The sequence below is a fragment of the Epinephelus fuscoguttatus genome, linkage group LG14, assembly GCF_011397635.1.
Source record: "Epinephelus fuscoguttatus linkage group LG14, E.fuscoguttatus.final_Chr_v1".
NCBI lineage: Eukaryota > Metazoa > Chordata > Actinopteri > Perciformes > Serranidae > Epinephelus > Epinephelus fuscoguttatus.
This window is the reverse complement of record NC_064765.1, coordinates 177,839-200,000: the sequence shown is the minus strand read 5'-3', so window position 1 is coordinate 200,000 and position 22,162 is coordinate 177,839. Positions and strand designations below refer to the sequence as shown.

The 22,162-nt window shown below is 42.3% G+C and overlaps 2 protein-coding genes across 4 annotated transcripts in view; both read left to right on the top strand.

Moving 5' to 3' along the window:
• Positions 1-22,159, top strand: part of LOC125900647 (neuroblast differentiation-associated protein AHNAK-like) — a 26,040-nt gene extending 3,881 nt beyond the window's left edge. Inside the window, exons 2-8 of one of the 2 annotated variants that reach the window (XM_049595778.1) lie at positions 5,352-5,401; positions 6,518-6,622; positions 7,150-7,263; positions 7,358-7,511; positions 7,772-7,932; positions 8,022-16,607; positions 17,034-22,159. In XM_049595778.1, the coding sequence (XP_049451735.1) occupies positions 5,352-5,401; positions 6,518-6,622; positions 7,150-7,263; positions 7,358-7,511; positions 7,772-7,932; positions 8,022-16,607; positions 17,034-21,404 (13,541 nt within the window). In that variant the 3' untranslated portion in view covers positions 21,405-22,159. Of the gene's footprint in view, positions 1-5,351; positions 5,402-6,517; positions 6,623-7,149; positions 7,264-7,357; positions 7,512-7,771; positions 7,933-8,021 lie in introns of both variants that reach the window. The other variant, XM_049595777.1, reaches the window with a different exon arrangement.
• Positions 1-22,162, top strand: part of si:dkey-177p2.6 (uncharacterized protein LOC568712 homolog) — a 208,984-nt gene that overhangs the window by 50,321 nt on the left and 136,501 nt on the right. The window lies entirely within an intron of this gene.

Sequence of the window (22,162 nt, the reverse complement as noted above, 5' to 3'; positions counted from 1 at the left end):
AGCTGACATTAAATACAAAGTGTCTCGTCTGTCTGTCAGTATCTGTTTATTTACTATCTGTCCATCAGACCTTTAAATTAACTCTGATTGAATGATGAGCATTAAAGCGACTTGGCGTTTCAGGCTTGATGAGCTAATCTGACAGGGTTCAGTGTGGGGGGGAGACCGCTGACCTGAGGTCTGTGTTTTCAGCTGATTACATGTTGGTGTCGTAAAACAGTCAGATAGATCAGGATTCAGAGCTGTGATCAAACTGTGTGTCAGAGTCGCAGCAGATCAACAGATTGAAAGCATGTGCCTCTGCTGTCCCATGTTCATATAATCCATCCAGAAAATCTAATTCTGCTCTGACTTTAATCTGATTATAATCTGATCCAAACTAACGCTCCTGCAGTGAAAGGAGCTCCTGTCTGACTGAAACTGAAAAACCAGCACAGTCCAAATAATGAGCTGCATGACTTTAGACCAGGTGCTCCTCAACAGGAAACACAAACTGGTGATGTAAGAGATGAGCCGAGGACACCAAACTGAAACTGAATTATGTTTTAATGTCGCAGTTTGTCTAAGATCCTGTGATCTGACTCAGAGCCAGCAGATGAGACGTCGCAGGATCATTTACGGACAGTCGCAGCAGTTTAAAGCCTCAGTCTGAAGGACGAGCCACACCCAAATCCAAACAACTGCAGCTGCACCCAAAACATGAATCAGCATCATGATCCGCAGCATTAACTGTTTTTATATCTGCAGAATATCCTCACTGAAGTCACATTAAAACATCAGGCAGCAGCTTTATGTCACAATATTCACACATCTGATCTGTGATAATCAAACAACAGGTCAACTGTGTGGTCTGAACCTGACCGCTCTGGTCAGCACTCACAGTTTGTTATCAGACCTCTGCAGCGCCCACATGACAAATATTTGAGAAAGGAGTTTGTGCATGTTTGGTGCCAGCGGTTGGTGCAGGAATACTGGACATCCGCCCAAATAACACCAGAGATACATCATCAGTCCGTCAGTGTGTCTGAGCAGGGCCTGAATCCTGCACAAAGATCCCTGCACACATCCACACTGCTACAGCTGCAGATGACCTGAAAACACCTGAAAACACCTGAAAACATGACATGTGACACCTGACAGATGAGTCTACTCCTGTAGCTGTAATCAGAGTATCAAAACAGGTTGTTTAAAAAAAGAAAACATCCTCAGAAACTTGCGAAGAACTTCCTATGCAATGTTTATTCAGTATCTCCACACCTTTTCTTTCCTCCTCAGTATTTCAATGTCAAACTACATCCTGTTTCTGGGCGTTTCTCCTCTAATCCGTGTGTCATGGCTGATAAACGTCCTAACGCTCCGTCTCCTGTTTGCAGCTCAAGAATCATGTTCAACACATCTGTGAGTTTTGGGGACTGAAGTTTAAAGTCAACATGTCTTCAGTCGGCCGAGGTGGACGAAGGACTCAAATATTTTACTGAATTAAAAGTAGCTATTAAACAACACAGAAATACTTTGTCACAAGTTCTGCACTCAAACCAGAGGAAACAAAACTTTTAGCTTCTGAAATAATCTGAAGTTACGCTGCTCCTCAAGTACAAATGTGCACAGCGTCTCCCTACAGCTCTGCATTGGTCTCTGCTACGTTCACATCTTACACAGTGTCACTGCTGCAAATAACAGAACTATAAAACTGAAACATGTACAGTATCTCTCTGCAGCTCTGCTCTGGTCTCTGCTACATTCACATTTTACTGAATGTCATAAATATTTTCCTCTTTAATGACAGATTATTTAATCCACCTGTAATCAGATCAGAGTGTGTGTGTTATGACCCAGTCTATGTTCGATCATCTCACTGTCTGAATAATGAGCTCTTTAAACAGCAGGAAAATAGTGAAGCAGTTGGACTTCAGACTTCAGAACAGGTTTCTGGTCTGTGGATCAGTTACTCTCTGCTGCTTCAACATAACAACACGCCAGCAATGACCACACCTCATTTTAACACCTACACACCCACAGGTGCACAGATGAACTCAAATACATTTATGATTCACACAATGAGGGCGCTGGCTGTGAAAATAATGACGGTGTCGGTCTCAAACTAACAGTGATGGTTGTGCTGGATTGTGGCGAGTGTAAGTTCGGACCCTACGAGTCGACCGCCATGCTTTAGATTCTGTGAGTCTGTACTGTGCTTTAAAGCTAAATGCTAACCTCACCTGCTAGCAATAATGATGAAGATGGTGATTAGGGGGTTTTAGTGTGTTTTGTGGATGTGTTCATTATCTTTGATTCTTTTTGTGAATTCATCACAGGTGTTTATAATATATAAATCAAAAACTGAGTTTTTTTGTTTTTGTTGTTTTTTATAAAGTAAACTATGAGTAACTGAGAAGTTTTTCAGCCGTTCTTCTCCTTCAGTAATAATTCAAAAACATTTCAGGGGGCGTGATATTTATTAATGACAGATTCATGTAAATGTAAATATGTTGTGCAAAGTCTGTGAAACCAAAGTCAACACCAGGACTTAATCCAGTCTGGGAGTGACACAAATTCAGACATGGTATGACCGCAGCCTAAAAGTGTCCCGCCTCCTTCGTCCATGTGAGACTGAACAAATCACGTCAGTCAGTCAGACGAACTGCACGACTGTCTTTACTCCTCGCTTTATTTCAGACGTCAAACACAGCAGCAGCAGCAGGGAGGTGAGTTCTCTGACACAGAAATCATTTCTACCTGGTCTGATGGAGAAGGATGATGATGATGATAATGATGATAATGATGATGGTGCCAGCAGCTCTACAGACCTGATTATTATATTTTGTAACACGTCTGGATCGTGGTGTGTTCAGAGTGCTCTGTCAGTTTCTGATCCTGGTGATCTTTATGTGTCTGCAGTGATGGCGCAGGTCGTGTCTCAGGTTTTTAATGTCAATATCAGAGCGATGATGTCATTTTAAATCTCCTCAAACTTTCTTAGATCATTGGCCTTGAAGCAGCGACACCTTCTGATGTAGCAGGAAGCTTTCAGAGTCTGTTAATGCACCGACACATGATGCACATTAGGACAGAGGGTGGGATCAGCTGAGAAACTCTGCTGCTGCTACAGGATGTATGTTACTGTCTGTTTGTTACATCAGCTCATTAAAATTTAACTCATTTATTTTAGATGAATGTTTAACCACAAAACGTTTCACATCAGAAAAAAGTTTGTTTTCAGATAAATTCACAGAAAGTTTAACCTGCTGATTTTAACAGCATCAAAACCTCCATAAAAACCTTTCAAAATACTTCTTTAAGGAGATGTAGTGTACCTTGACATGTTTCGACTGTCACTTCAGTCTTCTTCAGAAGCGTCATCTGACGTGCGTCATGACGTGTCTTTATCAGCTGGTAGTATCCCGGAGGCGTGACCAGCCTGACAATCCGATTTGCTGATAAAGACACGTCATGACGCACGTCAGATGACGCTTCTGAAGAAGACTGAAGTGACAGTCGAAACATGACAAGGTAAACTACATCTCCTCAAAAACTCATTGTCTGAAAAAAAAATAAACTTTCTACACTGAGTCTGATTTGAGTAGACAAAATGAACCTATTTACACTATCACAGACCTCCCTTCACTGGCAGGCTGAACAAACACTTGAGCACCCAGCACTTTAATGATGCTGCAGGAGACTTTCTATTCAATGTTTTTATATGTTAAATTAATTACTGTTCTGTTGATGCTGTCAGGAGCTCTGTTACTGTGAAAGAATCAAACTACAAATCGATGCATCGTACAGTTTGGGCGACATTTTCTTTTAAAGCTTTTGTCTCCCCCTGCTGGCAGTACCAGTAATTACAGAAACACTGTAATGGGTTATAGCTACACACTTCCTGCTCGTTGAAGTTAAATATGTCACTTTCTGTGCACCTGCGTGGGAAAGTCACCACACCTCTGACATACTGTGACATAAAGAGACCTTCCCCTGGCTGTGATTGGCTCAGAGTCTGTGTCCATCAAAGTGTTTTCTTTCTGAGTCCACTGGATTTAAAGCTTTGCAGCAGGAGCGGCGTGTATTTACACTGTGCTACAAACGCTGGCAGCGCGATGAGTTGCTGGACGAACACAGACCGTGCTTGTTTTTGAATGTTGAGTTACTGTTGAACTTTAAGTGAAAACGCCGCTCGACAAATACCACGCAGATAACCCGTCACATCTGACATGATCAAGAGCTGAATGACAACAACAACAAAAATAACAACAACAACAACAACAGCAGTGGAGGAGAAGTCTGTACATATTCTGTTTCCTGTCATGAACCCACAGAACGGCGCCCCGTCTTCTCTACCTGTACCCTTCAGCCGTCCCCTCATCCATAGCAGGTTCTCTACTTTGTGCTGACGCGTTTACCTCTGCAGATATTTCGTATCATAGCAACCAGACGTGACCAAAGCTGAAAAAACGCCACGCCTCCAAAATGCTCTCAAGGTTTCCTGAGGAGCGCCTGGAAAAACAAACACCTCAGTGGACACAGGTTTTAATCATCACTGTGTGAACTCGTTTTTATAGCTTGAATATTTATTTCTATGTAAAAGTTTTTCAGTCCAGCTTTGGGTTGTTGATCTGAGTCGAGTTCTTCCATGAGACTCACACAGACATTTGTCTGAAAACTTCTCAGCTGTTCCTCAACAGAAAAAGATGAAACCATTATATCTGCAGTGGAAATAATCTGATTGTCTCTGTGGAGTGTGACCACATTTATTCAGCACTAATCTCTTAAGACAACTAACCATTGGCTGATTGATGAATTTATTGGCCAATGAGGAGCTGAAACCTCAGAGAACATGGAGGACAGACACAAACACATCATGATTTATACAACCTTAATAATCTGAGAAACATCTGATCCACTAAGAACTGCAGTTCATCTCTGAGCAGGAAACCTGATTACATGAAAGTCACATTAAAAAGTCCTGAATGAAGTTTAAATGGGATTTTAATCAGATAGAGGTCAGAGATCAGATCATAGCAATAATCTGACTAACCACATTTGTTTGGAGGCAGTCTTATCTGTGGATCAATACAGCGGATCACTTAGCAGATGAAGGAGGCAGCAGCTCCCCGAGGGATATACTGCCGGGAAGAACTGGAAATAGTCTCATCATCGGCTCCGGTGTCTCTGAGCCTCACAACAACAGCCAGGACTCAGGTCTCAGCTTACTGCTGAAAAACATCTGAGCTTCACCCAATGTTTCTGTGCGCTGACGTTTCCTGCATCCTTTCATTTATACAACCAAACATGAGATGAATCTGTGAGCAGACGTCATGTCAGATTTTAATGTGTGTCTGTTTTCTTGTGAACAGGAGCTGGTCGGAGGCTGAGAGCACCAGAGCCCGGCACAGAGGACGATTCAGTGAGTGACTCATGTTTTATTACTCGTCTTTCTGTTTCAGTTCTTCATCAGACACCAAAAGTTTCTGTTTTAGCTTCAGTTAGCTTAGCCTCAGCTGTCTTTGGCCCTGATCCAGCTCATACCGACCCACATGTGTCTGACACATTAAAATAAATCAGCTGTGGCCTCCTGAACGTGGCACACCTTCCTCTGATGCTGGATCAGAGGTCCTGCTTCAAAACTGTTCAGCTGATAGCTTAAATTACTGATATGATGTGAAGAATGGTTGAACTGCTCTGTGAACAGACTCCATGTTTGTTCCCGATCAACATCAGCTGATAATAACAAGATAAAGACCTGTGAAACAATTCAGAAAAATATTTCTCTTCTGGAATCAAACCAACCTCACTGAGAAACGGAGGACTAAAGTTACATTAACTTTGCATGCTAGCATTCTGAGGTTTACATGTTAGCATACTATGTTAGCATTAAAGGTTCTGTGTCTGACATTCACAGCATTAATAAAACAGCAGGTCTCTACAGTCTGAGTGTGAAGTTCAGTTCAGACCAAAGATTCATGACAAGATGAGTTGGAACAAACAACTACTGTCAAACCTGGCAGAGCACACGAAGTGACCACCATGAGACGGCGTATCATCTCTAGTCAACGACTCTCTGTGCTTCTGATCTGATTTGCAGCTTTTCAGACTTATTTTGTGGCTGAATATAATTTGTAGCTTCTTAATCTGAATGAGGATAGTGATAGTGAGATTTCAGTGGGCCACATACCGCAGAAAGAAATTATGAAGCCTGAAGCTATTTAATTAATGAATCTCTGAACCGAATAACATGAGAATAAATGAAATTATTTTTGACATATTTTGCTCTGTTGTTGAACGGACAGATTGGCCAATGCTGCTGTCCATCAACTGTTAAACACCAAACAGGCAGTCAGTGCTGTCTTTGGCACAGCAAGGTGTCATCACATCGTTTATCATCCAGGTTTCCCCACACTGCAGAAACACCAGTTTAAAATTCAAACTGTGTTTCAGGTGGCTGAAAAATATCTGACTCAAAGTGTCATCATATCTCTTTAAAATGATGTGACTGTTTTAACTGACCTTCATGTCCACGCAGACATGTGACGAGCCATCTCAGTTCACAGAGAGACCGCGACCTCAGGGATCATCCCCTGTTGAGGAGTATCCTGAAACTGAGAAATACACAGACAGTGACAAAGAGGTACCAACACACACACACACACACACACACACACACACACACACACACACAGGTCAAAGCCCGGGACAGAAACTGTGGAGCATGCTCAGAGCGCCTCGGCCAGTTTGGGTCTGATTGACTGTATTCACTCACACTAACATGTTTACAGGGATTTATATAAATCTGTTTTCTCTGTCGTCATGGAAACAGACTGTGTGACAGCATCAACACAATCCTTTTTTAACTTAAATTACATTCATTCATTTAAACTGAAAAAAAGACTGATTCAGTCCAATGAATCACTTTTATATTTCTACACATATATATTTCATACAACGATTTTTGTTATTTTACTGCGATGACATCATAAAGACGCTTTATTCAAAAACCTCAATAGAAGCTTTAAATGTAAAACAAAGATGTTGGGTTCAGACCTACTTCTGTTTAAATCAGACTGAATCTCTCAGACTGCTGCAGGGTTTTATTCAGTACTTTATTCAATATTTTTCTTTTTCAGTCTGATCATTTTTTTTCTGTTTTCCTGTTAGTGTGAAGAGGAGCATGACCCACACTACAAAAGTGGGAGTGGAAGGAAAACTAAGAAGTCTGGGCTTGGGTCCATGTTTGAAAAGCGCTCCACTCCAAAGATGAGTAAACTGAAGGTGAGACATTCCACCTTCTCGTCTCTGTAATGAATCTCCGCAGCAGAGATCAACACAGCCTGGAGGTAAAATGATCTGATGGATGTGTTCACAGGAAGTCCATAGTCCCGAGTCCGGGCTGATCGTGAAAACAGCCAAAGACGGATGTGCGGAGGGTCTGGTTTATGGTGGAGGAGGGAGAGAGGGAATCTTTATTAAGGAAGTCGTACCAGAGTCACCTGCCTCAAAAAGTCTCAAACTCAAAGAAGGTAAATGACAAACTATTATATTACTACAACAAAAACCAATATGACTGAGAAAGGGGGGATTAATGAAGCTAATGAACGGCATACATTCAAACATCCGTTGTACTTTGAAATCTTGTGCCGCATATTTTCTAACTTTGGAAGTGTCATCACCTTCACTGATGACCTCTCTTACTGTATCTGCTGTTTCCATTTTACTGAATTGTTATCACACATTGAAACAGTGAAATCCCCTGAAACATTTTGCTCTTGTTTAAATGCAGGTGATCAGATTCTGAGCGCCACTGTGTATTTTGACAACGTGTCATACGAGGATGCCATCCAGATCCTGGAGCACGCTCAGGCGTACAAAGTGAAGCTCTGCTTGAAACGCAAACCCAACATCACAGAGACTGAACCAACCATCGAGTCTGACGTCATCCCTGTAACTATTTTCATGTTGTCAGACTCTTTGTGATGATGGGTTGTCTTCAGGCTAAGACTCATATTTCATTTTTTCTTTTGCTCAAACAGGAGGAAGACGTCTACGCACCAGAGATGAGGGAGCAAGGAAAAACCAAAAGGCGTGGTGACGCCCGCATTTCATGGCCTAAATTTCCCTCCTTTGGGAAAGGACAGAAGTCCCGCTTTACAAGGTCTCACAGCTCCTCAGAGGCTGATGAGCAGCGAAAACTCGAGCTTAGCCCAACAACAAGCGACACAGAGTCACCTATAAAATCTCAGGATGCTCTCAAAGGCAAGAAGAAGCATAAAGTGAAGCTTTCTGCTCTGACAAAGAGAGGACGAATTAGTTCATCCGAAGACCAGGACACAGATGCACCTACAACAACGCAGATGATTTCACCTGAGTGCCTTGAAAGCCCCTCAGGAGAAACACCTCAAATCTATGCTGAAGACTTAAGACGTGAGCAAGCCGATCAAAAACTGACCGAACCTCAAACTGTTCAACACAAGGTGGAGCTCATCGATATAGACAGCACTGTGAAAACAGCAGATCTAACTGCGGCTCTGGCGGGTCAAGAAAGCCTGTCCGGTATTAAATCCCCCGACGGGAAGAAAAAGAAGAAAGAACGGTCCGAATTAAAATTGAAAATTCTGGGGAAGGATAAATCGCACAAGAAAGATGCAAAAGCCAAATCATCACCAAAGAGGCTAAAAACATTGGGGGCAAGTATTGAAATAGCAGACCAACCTGGAAATGAAAAATCAGATGACATCCCAAATTTGGATTCACAAACACGACCACAGGGAGATCAACTAGCACTCGATGGCAGCACCCAAATAATCAGCAGTGACAGTTCAAGGATAATCCCCACCAAATCAGGGACGACACAGATGGAAACGAGTGCACCAAAGGTGGAACTTGAAATATCTGATGTTCTATTGATACAAAAATCTCCACAGAAAGGCAAAGACAAAGACATGAAGCAGAAACAAGAAACAAAGATAGGTCCAACATTCAAACTGCCTAAAATCGGCTTTTGCGACCTTGACACTGAGGAAATAATACCAAAGAATAATGTAAACGTTGAAGAAGGCACAACTGAGATTGAGCAGGTTACAGCTGACGGCACAGAGGTGAAAGAAGATCCTTATGAGCGATTGTCAAAAAGCAGTCGTTCCAGAACAAAACTTCCCAAACGTGAAGACATTGAGATTCCAGGTATGGAGGACAAGTTTACGAAGCCCACAGCCAAAAGAATTAAAGAGCCAAAAGCTGGTTATACTGGAAATTATGAAGACATTCAGGCTGAAACTGTACAACTGTCCATTGATGTTGACAGCGTGAAAGAGGCAGTTTCAAAACTGCCTGGATTTAAGCTGCCTAAGGTTGACACGAGTGGAGTTCCTATTCCTGAAGAAATTACTGTGATAGATGCAAATGCACAAAGAATATCAGTGAAAACACCCACGAAAACAAAACATGAGACACACTTCAGTAAGTTCGATGTAGCTGCCTCTCCAGAAATCTCCAAGACATCAGTCAACCTACCAAAGATCACACCTACTGATTTATCTTCAGAGGAGCTTCTGATTGAGACCCGCGTAGATTTTAACAAACCTGAAAAGAAATACAAAACTGAGCCAAAGCAAGGCGACGGAGAGGTTTATAAACGAGAACATATCGTAATACCTGGAAAAGAAAGTGCATGTGAAGTCGCCATTCTTCAGACACAAGGCACAGAGGGCATCAAGTCCGAGTATGAATCTGCAGCTACATTCAAATCAAAGAAGATGACAATGCCTCGCTTTGGGATTGCAAAACCAGACATAAGAATCCCTGACATTGGAACTGACTTGCCTAAACAAACTATCTCTGAGCAAAAAGTTGACAACGTGAAAGGAGAAAGGACGATTTTCTTCCAAGAAGTAAAGGTGTCAAAGACTGAAACAGGGAACAAGATGGGAAGAGTCATATCGGATGTCAGGATACCTGAAATTGAGGGCATTGAATACATTGATTCAGTAGATGGTTTACCAGCCAAAAAGGATGCTGGCATAAAGCTTACGGGTCTTGGTGATAATCTTCATGCTGCAGGCCCAAAATCTGATCTCTCCTTTCCGGAGATCAGGGATGAAATTAAAGACGCTGAAGCTGAGGAGCACAAATTCAAACTTCCAAAATTTGAAGCAGTGACTCCAAACATCAGTGGGACTGTGCCTGATGCAGGTAAGGATATGACTAATGATGGGACAGAAACAGAAAAGGATGGGAGGTTTAAAATACCAACTCTCAGTATGCCAAAGGTGATAGGACCGAAAATAGATTTAAGCTTGTCAAGAAAAGATGTAGACATCTCACTATTGGAGGCTAAAGCTGAGACTGAACTCACAGACATTCCTGAGGTTGACGTTTCTCTTGGAAAAATAAATTTGTCTCTTCCAGAGCAAAAGATGGAGATTGAAAAACCTGAACTGGAAATCAAACCATGGCAGACTGAGGGTGAACTCGATGGGCATGGAAGAAAGTTCAAGATACCAAAGCTTGGAATTAAAATGCCCAAATTAAAAGGGCCTGAATTTGATTTAAGCTTATCAAAGAAAGATGTTGATGTCACACTGCCAGAGGCTAAACCTGAAATCAAACTACCAGAAGCCCCCAAGACTGACGTTACTCTTGGAAACGTAGGTGTTTCCATTCCAGAGCAAAAGATGGAGATTGAAAAACCTGAGCTGGAAATCCAACCTCTGAGGACTGAAGGCGAACTTGATGGACAGGGAGGAAAGTTCAAAATACCCAAATTTGTTGTAAAAATTCCAAAAGTGAAAGAGCCTGAATTTGATTTTAGCTCATCAAAGAAAGATGTTAATGTCACACTGCCGGAGGCTAAAGCTGAGATCAAACTCCCAGAAACCCCTAAAATTGATGCCAGTCTTGGAAAAGCAGAGGTTTTGATTCCAGAAGCAAAGGTGGAGGTCAGAAAACCTGAAGTGAAAGTCCAAACCTTGCAGACTAATGTTGAACTTGAAGGACATGGAGGCAAGTTCCAAGTGCCAAAGTTTGGAATCTCAATGCCAAAAGTAAAAGGACCTGAAATTCACTTTGGCTTATCGAAGAAAGATGGAGATGTGACACCGCTGGAAGCCACAGCTGAAGTAAAATCTCCTGAAGCTCCTGAAGTTGATGTCAGTCTGGGCAAAGCAGATGTTTCTCTTCCAATGGGAAAAATTGAAGTCAAAAAGCCTGAATTAGAAATAAAACCTCTGCAAAGTGAAGTTGAACTTGATGGTCAAGGAAGCAAGTTTAAAATGTCAAAGTTGGGAGTGTCAATGCCAAAAGTAAAAGGACCTGAAATTCACTTTGGCTTATCAAAGAAAGATGGAGATGGGACATTGCCAGAAGCCAAAGCTGAAGTAGATGTCCCTGGAGTTGAACTAAAAGAACCCTCTGCGAAGGTGAAAGTCAAAGCTCCTGAAATACATGTTGCGACAAAAGGTATAGAAGGATCACCAACAAAATTTAAGATGCCAACGTTCAAACTACCAAAATTTGGAATTGTAACTCCAAACATTTCTGCAGAACCACCTGATACGGACAAAAGTGTCAAAATCGATGGAGCAGATATTAATATCCCTGACGAGGGGTCTGCAGTTCACATTACAGCACCCAGCATTGACATCGACGGAGCTTCCATAGAAATGAAAACTGAAGGAACTGAACAGGATGGAAAAGGAAGCAAATTTAAGATGCCTCATCTTGGTTTATCCATGCCAAAAGTGAAAGGACCTAAAATTGATTTGAGCCTTTCAAGGAAAGATGCAGATGTCACGTTACCAGAGGCCAAAACTGATGTCCAACTTCCAGATGTCAATCTTGGGAAAGTAGATGTTTCAATTCCAGAGGCTAAAGCTGAAATAAAACTTCCAGAAGACCATAAACTCGCTGTGGAGATGAAACCACCAGAAGCAGAGATGGATGGACATGGTGAGAAGTTTAAAATGCCAAAGTTTGGAATCAAAATGCCAAAAATCAAAGGGCCTGAGTTTGATTTAAACCTATCAAAGAAAGATGGAGATGTCACATTACCAGAGGCTAAAGCTGATGCCAAATTTCCAAAGGTGGATCTTGGGAAAGTAGATGTTTCAGTTCCAGAGGCTACTGTGGAGGTTAAAAAACCGGACATGGAAAAGCAGTTCTTGCAGACTGAAGGTGAACTCGATGGACAGGGGGGAAAGTTCAAGATGCCAAAGCTTGGAATTAAAATGCCCAAATTAAAAGGGCCTGAATTTGATTTAAGCTTATCAAAGAAAGATGTTGATGTCACACTGCCAGAGGCTAAAGCTGAGGTCAAACTCCCAGAAGCCCCTAAAACTGATATTAATCTTGGAAACGCAGATGTTTCCATTCCAGAGGTAAAGGCTAATGTTGAAAAACCTGAGCTGGAAATTAAACCTTTGCAGACTGAAGTTGAAGTTGAAGGAAGCAAGTTCAAGATGCCAAAGTTTGGAATGTCGATGCCAAAAGTGAAAGGTCCTGAATTTCATCTAGGCTTCTCAAAGAAAGATGGAGATGTCACCCTACCAGAAGCCAAGGCAGATGTCAACCTCCCTGATGTTGAACTTAAAGACGCTCATGCTAAAGTAGAAATTAAAGCTCCTGAGATTGAAAATGTAGCTAGGGGCACAGAAGGATCACCTTCAAAATTCAAAATGCCAAATTTCAGTTTCTCTATGCCTAAAGTCAAAGGGCCTGACATAGATTTAAGCCTATCAAAGAAAGACACAGATGTCATATTACCAGGGACTAAAGCGGAGATCAAACTCCCAGAAGCCCCGAAAATCGATGCCAATCTTGGACAAGCAGAAGTTTTGATTCCGGAAGCAAAGGTGAAGGTTAGAAAACCTGATAATGTTGGACTTGAAGGGCATGGAGGCAAGTTACAAGTGCGGAAGTTTGGAATCACAATGCCAAAAGTAAAAGGGCCTGAAATTGATTTAAGTTTCTCCAAAAAAGATGTTGATGTGACAATTCCAGAGGCTAAAGCTGAGGTTGAACTCCCAGACGCTCCGGACATTGGTGTTGATATGAAACCACCAGGGTGTGAAGTAGAAATTGATGGGCAAGGAAGCAAGTTTAAAATGCCAAAGTTTGGAATCACAGTGCCAAAGGTAAAAGGACCTGAAACTGATTTAGGCTTCTCCAAAAAAGATGTCGATGTGACACTACCAGAGGCTAAAGCTGAAGTCAAACTTCCTGATGTTGAACTGAAAGAACCGTCTGCTAAAGTGGAAATTAGAGCTCCTGAGATTGAAGCTCAGCTGGGTCACGTGGAAGGATCGCCATCAAAATTTAAACTGCCATCATTTAAGTTTCCTAAATTTGGAGCTGCCACTCCAAATATCAGTGCAGAGGTACCTGAAATGGACAAAGACATAAAAGTTGAAGGAGCTAAGTTTAAAATTCCTAAAGATGGAGAAACAGTTGATATTGCAGCACAGAATGTTGATATTGATGGCCCATCACTTGATGTAAAAATGAAAGGAACTGAAGGTGAGGGGAAAGAGAGCAAGTTCAAGGTGCCAAAGTTTGGAATATCATTGCCAAAGGTACAAGGGCCTGAGATTGATTTAAGCTTACCAAAGAAAGATATCAAATTACCTGAGGCCAAGCCTGAGGTTGAACTCCCAGAAGGATCTGCAATTGATGTTAACCTTGGAACAGTAGATGTTTCAATGCCAGAAGCAAAAATGGAGGTTAAACACCCTGAACTAGAAATTAAAGCCTTCCAGTCTGAAGGTGAACTTGATGGGCAAGGGCACAAGTTAAAAATCCCAAAGTTTGGAATCTCAGTGCCAACAGTAAAAGGAACTGACATTGATTTTAGCTTATCAAAGAAAGATGCAGACATCACCCTACCAGAAGCAAAAGCTGAGGTCAGTCTTCCTGATGTTGAACTTGAAGAACCTTCTGCTAAAGTGGAAATTAAAGCTCCTGAGATGGAAGCTCAATTAGGCAATGTGAAAGGATCACCTTCAAAATTTAAACTGCCAACATTCAAATTTCCCAAATTTGGATCTGCCACTGCAAATGTTAGCGCTGAAGTACCTGATATAGACAGAAAACTCAAAATTGATGGCACAGACATGCACATACCTGTGCCACAAACAGATGAAGTTAAAGCAGAGGTCCATCTGCCAGAGGTTGAAGTCACAAAGCCTTCAGGCAGTGTTGTGATAGATCAACAGCTGGGTGCTGAGGTAGATGCAAAACTGAAAAAATCCAGGTTTTCATTGCCCAGATTTTCTTTTTCAAAACCAAGTGTTAATGTCCCTGAAATGGATGATAGTCTTCAGGACGTGAAAGTTGCAATTCCAGAGAGCAAAGTGGAAGTGAAAAAAGGGGAAGTGGATATGAACATACCAGAATTAGAGGCAGAAGTTGATGGAAGCAAGTTTAGAATGCCAAAGTTTGGCATCTCATTGCCCAAAGTTAAAGGACCTGAAATCGATCTGAGCTTATCAAAGACAGATGTAGATGTGACACTACCAGAAGCCAAAGCTGAAGTTCAACTACCAGATGTCGAGCTCAAAGACCCTGAAGTGGAAATCAAAGCTCCTGAGATCAAGGTATCAGCAAAGGGTAAAGAAGGATCACCATCAAAATTTAAATTGCCAACATTCAAACTACCCAAATTTGGAGTTAGTACTCCAAGTGCCACTGTAGATGTGCCCGACAAAGATATTAAAATCGAAGGAGCTGACATCAACATTCCTGAGGAAGTTCTTACAGTTGACATTGCAGCACCCAGTGTTGACATTGAAGGCCCCTCAATAGATATTAAAACTACAGGAATTGAGCATGAAGGAAAAGGAGGCAAGTTTAAACTGCCAAGTCTCGGTTTTTCTGGACCTCAAATCAAAGGACCTGAAATCGATCTGAGCTTATCCAAGAAAGATGTAGATGTGACACTACCAGAAGCCAAAGCTGAAGTCAAACTGCCTGAAGATGAAATCAAACAACCTGAAGTGGAAATCAAATCTCCTGAGATCAAGGTATCAGCAAAGGGTAAAGAAGGATCACCATCAAAATTTAAGATGCCATCATTCACATTCCCCAAATTTGGAGCTCCAAAGGTCAGTGTGGAAGTACCTGATGTAGACACAGATGTTCAAGTTGATGGAGCTACAGTGGATGTTACTGCACCCAGCATTGACACTGAAGGTGTTTCTGTAGATGTGAAAGCTAAAGGAAGTGACGTTGAAGGGTCAGGAAGCAAGTTTAAAATGCCAAAGTTTGGCATCTCAATGCCCAAAGTTAAAGGACCTGAAATGGATCTGAGCTTATCCAAGAAAGATGTAGATGTGACACTACCAGAAGCCAAAGCTGAAGTCAGACTGCCTGATGTTGAAGTCAAACAACCTGAGGTGGAGCTTAAGCTGTCAGAAGGTGACGTAGAATTAGAGGGGCAGGAAAGGAAGTTTAAAATGCCAAAGTTTGGCATCTCATTGCCCAAAGTTAAGGGGCCTGAAATGGATCTGAGCTTATCAAAGAAAGATGTAGATGTGACACTACCAGAAGCCAAAGCTGAAGTCAAACTACCTGACGTCAAAATGAAACAACCCTCTGCCACAGTGGAAATCAAATCTCCTGAGACTGAAGGTCAAACTGGTGATGTTGATGGATCACCGGCCAAACTTAAGATGCCATCATTCACATTCCCCAAATTTGGAGCTCCAAAGGTCAGTGTGGAAGTACCTGATGTAGACACAGATGTTCAAGTTGATGGAGCTACAGTGGATGTTACTGCACCCAGCATTGACACTGAAGGTGTTTCTGTAGATGTGAAAGCTAAAGGAAGTGACGTTGAAGGGTCAGGAAGCACGTTTAAAATGCCAAAGTTTGGCATCTCATTGCCCAAAGTTAAGGGGCCTGAAATGGATCTGAGCTTATCCAAGAAAGATGTAGATGTGACACTACCAGAAGCCAAAGCTGAAGTCAAACTGCCTGAAGCTGAAGTCAAACAACCTGAAGTGGAAATCAAAGCTCCTGAGATCAAGGTATCAGCAAAGGGTAAAGAAGGATCACCATCAAAATTTAAGATGCCTATATTCAAACTACCCAAATTTGGAGCTCCAAAGGTCAGTGTGGAAGTACCTGATGTAGACACAGATGTTCAAGTTGATGGAGCTACAGTGGATGTTACTGCACCCAGCATTGACACTGAAGGTGTTTCTGTAGATGTGAAAGCTAAAGGAAGTGACGTTGAAGGGTCAGGAAGCAAGTTTAAAATGCCAAAGTTTGGCATCTCAATGCCCAAAGTTAAAGGACCTGAAATGGATCTGAGCTTATCCAAGAAAGATGCAGATGTGACACTACCAGAAGCCAAAGCTGAAGTCAGACTGCCTGATGTTGAAGTCAAACAACCTGAGGTGGAGCTTAAGCTGCCAGAAGGTGACGTAGAATTAGAGGGGCAGGAAAGCAAGTTTAAAATGCCAAAGTTTGGCATCTCAATGCCCAAAGTTAAGGGGCCTGAAATGGATCTGAGCTTATCAAAGAAAGATGTAGATGTGACACTACCAGAAGCCAAAACTGAAGTTCAACTACCAGATGTCGAGGTCAAAGACCCTGAAGTGGAAATCAAATCTCCTGAGATCAAGGTATCAGCAAAGGGTAAAGAAGGATCACCATCAAAATTTAAGATGCCTACATTCAAACTACCCAAATTTGGAGTTAGTACTCCAAGTGCCACTGTAGATGTGCCCAACAAAAATGTCAAATTCGAAGGAGCTGACATCAACATTCCTGAGGAAGTTCTTACAGTTGACATTGCAGCACCCAGTGTTGACATTGAAGGCCCCTCAATAGATATTAAAACTACAGGAACTGAGCATGAAGGAAAAGGAGGCAAGTTTAAACTGCCAAGTCTCGGTTTTTCTGGACCTCAAATCAAAGGACCTGAAATCGATCTGAGCTTATCCAAGAAAGATGTAGATGTGACACTACCAGAAGCCAAAGCTGAAGTCAAACTGCCTGAAGATGAAATCAAACAACCTGAAGTGGAAATTAAATCTCCTGAGATCAAGGTATCAGCAAAGGGTAAAGAAGGATCACCATCAAAATTTAAGATGCCATCATTCACATTCCCCAAATTTGGAGCTCCAAAGGTCAGTGTGGAAGTACCTGATGTAGACACAGATGTTCAAGTTGATGGAGCTACAGTGGATGTTACTGCACCCAGCATTGACACTGAAGGTGTTTCTGTAGATGTGAAAGCTAAAGGAAGTGACGTTGAAGGGTCAGGAAGCAAGTTTAAAATGCCAAAGTTTGGCATCTCAATGCCCAAAGTTAAAGGACCTGAAATGGATCTGAGCTTATCCAAGAAAGATGCAGACGTGACACTACCAGAAGCCAAAGCTGAAGTCAGACTGCCTGATGTTGAAGTCAAACAACCTGAGGTGGAGCTTAAGCTGTCAGAAGGTGACGTAGAATTAGAGGGGCAGGAAAGGAAGTTTAAAATGCCAAAGTTTGGCATCTCATTGCCCAAAGTTAAGGGGCCTGAAATGGATCTGAGCTTATCAAAGAAAGATGTAGATGTGACACTACCAGAAGCCAAAACTGAAGTCAAACTACCTGACGTCAAAATGAAACAACCCTCTGCCACAGTGGAAATCAAATCTCCTGAGACTGAAGGTCAAACTGGTGATGTTGATGGATCACCGGCCAAACTTAAGATGCCATCATTCACATTCCCCAAATTTGGAGCTCCAAAGGTCAGTGTGGAAGTACCTGATGTAGACACAGATGTTCAAGTTGATGGAGCTACAGTGGATGTTACTGCACCCAGCATTGACACTGAAGGTGTTTCTGTAGATGTGAAAGCTAAAGGAAGTGACGTTGAAGGGTCAGGAAGCAAGTTTAAAATGCCAAAGTTTGGCATCTCAATGCCCAAAGTTAAAGGACCTGAAATGGATCTGAGCTTATCCAAGAAAGATGTAGATGTGACACTACCAGAAGCCAAAGCTGAAGTCAGACTGCCTGATGTTGAAGTCAAAGACCCTGAAGTGGAAATCAAAGCTCCTGAGATCAAGGTATCAGCAAAGGGTAAAGAAGGATCACCATCAAAATTTAAATTGCCAACATTCAAACTACCCAAATTTGGAGTTAGTACTCCAAGTGCCACTGTAGATGTGCCCGACAAAAATGTCAAATTCGAAGGAGCTGACATCAACATTCCTGAGGAAGTTCTTACAGTTGACATTGCAGCACCCAGTGTTGACATTGAAGGCCCCTCAATAGATATTAAAACTACAGGAACTGAGCATGAAGGAAAAGGAGGCAAGTTTAAACTGCCAAGTCTCGGTTTTTCTGGACCTCAAATCAAAGGACCTGAAATCGATCTGAGCTCATCAAAGAAAAATGTAGATGTGACACTACCAGAAGCCAAAGCTGAAGTCAAACTGCCTGAAGTGGAAATCAAATCTCCTGAGATCAAGGTATCAGCAAAGGGTAAAGAAGGATCACCATCAAAATTTAAGATGCCATCATTCACATTCCCCAAATTTGGAGCTCCAAATGTCAGTGTGGAAGTACCTGATGTAGACACAGATGTTCAAGTTGATGGAGCTACAGTGGATGTTACTGCACCCAGCATTGACACTGAAGGTGTTTCTGTAGATGTGAAAGCTAAAGGAAGTGACATTGAAGGGTTAGGAAGCACGTTTAAAATGCCAAAGTTTGGCATCTCAATGCCCAAAGTTAAAGGACCTGAAATGGATCTGAGCTTATCCAAGAAAGATGCAGACGTGACACTACCAGAAGCCAAAGCTGAAGTCAGACTGCCTGATGTTGAAGTCAAACAACCTGAGGTGGAGCTTAAGCTGTCAGAAGGTGACGTAGAATTAGAGGGGCAGGAAAGGAAGTTTAAAATGCCAAAGTTTGGCATCTCATTGCCCAAAGTTAAGGGGCCTGAAATGGATCTGAGCTTATCAAAGAAAGGTGTAGATGTGACACTACCAGAAGCCAAAACTGAAGTCAAACTGCCTGACGTCAAAATGAAACAACCCTCTGCCACAGTGGAAATCAAATCTCCTGAGACTGAAGGTCAAACTGGTGATGTTGATGGATCACCGGCCAAACTTAAGATGCCATCATTCACATTCCCCAAATTTGGAGCTCCAAAGGTCAGTGTGGAAGTACCTGATGTAGACACAGATGTTCAAGTTGATGGAGCTACAGTGGATGTTACTGCACCCAGCATTGACACTGAAGGTGTTTCTGTAGATGTGAAAGCTAAAGGAAGTGACGTTGAAGGGTCAGGAAGCAAGTTTAAAATGCCAAAGTTTGGCATCTCAATGCCCAAAGTTAAAGGACCTGAAATGGATCTGAGCTTATCCAAGAAAGATGCAGACGTGACACTACCAGAAGCCAAAGCTGAAGTCAGACTGCCTGAAGTCGAAGTCAAACAACCTGAAGGTGCCATTTCAGTACCAGATGCACCAACTACTGAGGTTGAGGCCAAGTTGAAACGACCGAACTGGACATTTCCAAAGTTTTCATTTTCACGGACAGGCAGTAAAGCCCCTGATGTTGATGTGAACTTTGAATCACCCAAAGTTGATGTGACATCACCAGGGGCCAAAGCAGAAGTCCACGGACCTTCAGGGTCCATTTCAGTGGAAGAACCTCATTCTGCTGAACTCGATGCAAACCTGAAAAAAACTACATTTTCTCTACCAGGATTTTCTTTGTCAAAGTCAAATGTTAAAGAAGGTGCAGTCAGTGCACAGGTGGATGTTTCTCTTCCAGAGGGAGAAGTGATAGTCAAACAACCTGAAATGAAAATGAAAGCTCCTGAGTTTGAAGCTGAACATGATGAACAAGGAAGCAAGTTTAAATTGCCAAAGTTTGGCATCGCATTACCAAAAACAAAAGGACCTGAAGAAGAGTTAAGTGCATCGCAAAGAGATGTAGGCATCACACTGCCAGATGTTAAAGCCGAGGTCAAACTCCCTGAAGTCAAACAATCTTCAGCAAGTGTGGAAATTAAAGCTTCTGAGAGTGAAGCCAAGTCAAAAGATGTTGGAGGATCACCGTCAAAGTTTAAAATGCCCACAGTGAAAATGCCCAAATTTGGAGGTGCTGTCTATGATGTCACCGTAGAAGCACCTGCCGCTGACAAAGCAACGGAAACTAAAGGAGCTAAACTGAAGGAGGATGTCACTGTCACCATCAAAGGTCCAAGTGTTGACATTAAGACAGATGTGTCCAAAGCTGCTGCAGCAGATTCTGAAGCACCAAAGACTGAAACCGACAGCGCAGGCCTTGCCTCTCCAAGTAAATTCAAATTACCAACATTTAAGATGCCAAAGCTGAGTTTCTCCAGAGCCGCCCCTGAGGCCGAACATGTCCCTGTGGATGAACATGTCCCTGAGGACGAACATGTCCCCGTGGACACTGACAGCAAAGATCAGCTGAAAAAGGAGGCTGAGTCAAAAGCAGAGACTAAATCACCAAAACAGGCTTTGACATCATTTGGTGAGATCCTCAAGAATATTGATGTTGAATTTGATGTCCCAAAACCAGAAGAAAGTCTTGAAACCTCAAAGGACGTTCATGACACAGATGAACCCAGTGGAAAAAAGTCTGAGACAAAGAAAGAGGAGACAAAGCAAGATACTGTCAAAAGTCCTGAGAGGACAGGCTGGTTTAAATTCCCCCGGTTTGGACTGTCCTCGCCATCAGAACCTGCTAAGACACCTGAAAAAGACGAGCACAAGGACAAGAAGAGTCCAGCAGGAGAATCAGTGGATGAGGAAATAAGTCAAACCTGTTCTGTCCAGTCATCTGATGCCTTCGCTGACATTAGCTCTGCAATGACGAGTGAGCATGCTGGCCTGTCCTTATCTTCTCCAACCAAAGTCACGGTCAAATACTCGGACCCTGATGCTGCCACAGTGCTTGGAGAGATGCACAGTAACATCATTACTTCCACCACAAGGACTGAGCTTGTCTCCGTTGAGCCCAACCTGCCTGAGAAAATCACCATTCTGTCATCCGGAGTTTCATCTTCATCCGAGGACACCCTCAGACTGGAATCTGGAAAAATACATGTCATTACATCAAACATACAGGCGACGCCAGAAGCACAGCATGCCAAGCTGCTGACTGCTCTCCAGGTCCAATCAGCTGGAGCCCTTCCCCTCCAGTCAGATGCTGATGAAGCGGCAGCGTGGACCGTCGAGGATTCACATGGCGGCAAGCGGACGGTCCTTGAAAGGCGTTTAGTCCGGGAAACATCAAGTGGAAGAAGTGAAAGCAAAGAAACAATTGTTATAACAAAACAGATCACACGTTCCTTGGAGCCCATCTCAGGTGAGACGGCGTCATCCGTTCAGCGACTACGAGACTCTGTGCACTTGGAGAAAATGAGGTTCTTCGACGGAGTCAACAAGTGAAATAACTCAATATAAACTGTGTTTATTGACCGGTATCAGGGGCCGGTGGGTTTCTGACTGATGGAGAGCTTAGACAGAAAACAGATCATTAACGAATCACAGTAAAGATTGAGTCTGTGTTCACCTCTGGTTGCATGTTGTTGATCTGTAATGAGACGGATTGATGTAAATCACACTGACCATGTGATGAAGGTGTTAATAAGCTGTGTAACTGAGTGCTCTTACTGCAGATAATGAACCAAATATCCTGCTTCTTATGGTACTGAGCTAAAATAAGCCATGACTTTTACTCTAATATCTTTTTATAAAGTCTGACACTGATCCGACTTCCTGTGCTCTTATTTATCGGACAATAATCACCAGTGCATTTGATTTAAGAAAGTTTGATCTGAGCTGAAAATCAATCGATGTTACTGACATTCCAAAATGTGTTTACAGTAATTTCACAGCGCCTTCGTTCGGCGCAGTCTACAACAGATAATGTATCACCAGATATTCTTGTTGCTGTAGCTGAAGAAACAAACATAGCAATGCAAAGCTGAAATGAAACGCTCCTGATGACGTGTGCTGCTGCTGCATCTATATTTGTATTAATATTTTTGCTTAAAACCTCATTTGCTACAATAAAAATATATGGACAGTAGGATGCCTTTCAGTATCTCTGTATAAAGAGGAATATTAATAAACTGGCTGTGTAAATAGCTGTTAGCGACCTCTGGGTTTTATTTGATGATTGATGCTGCCTGTTGGCAGAGTTA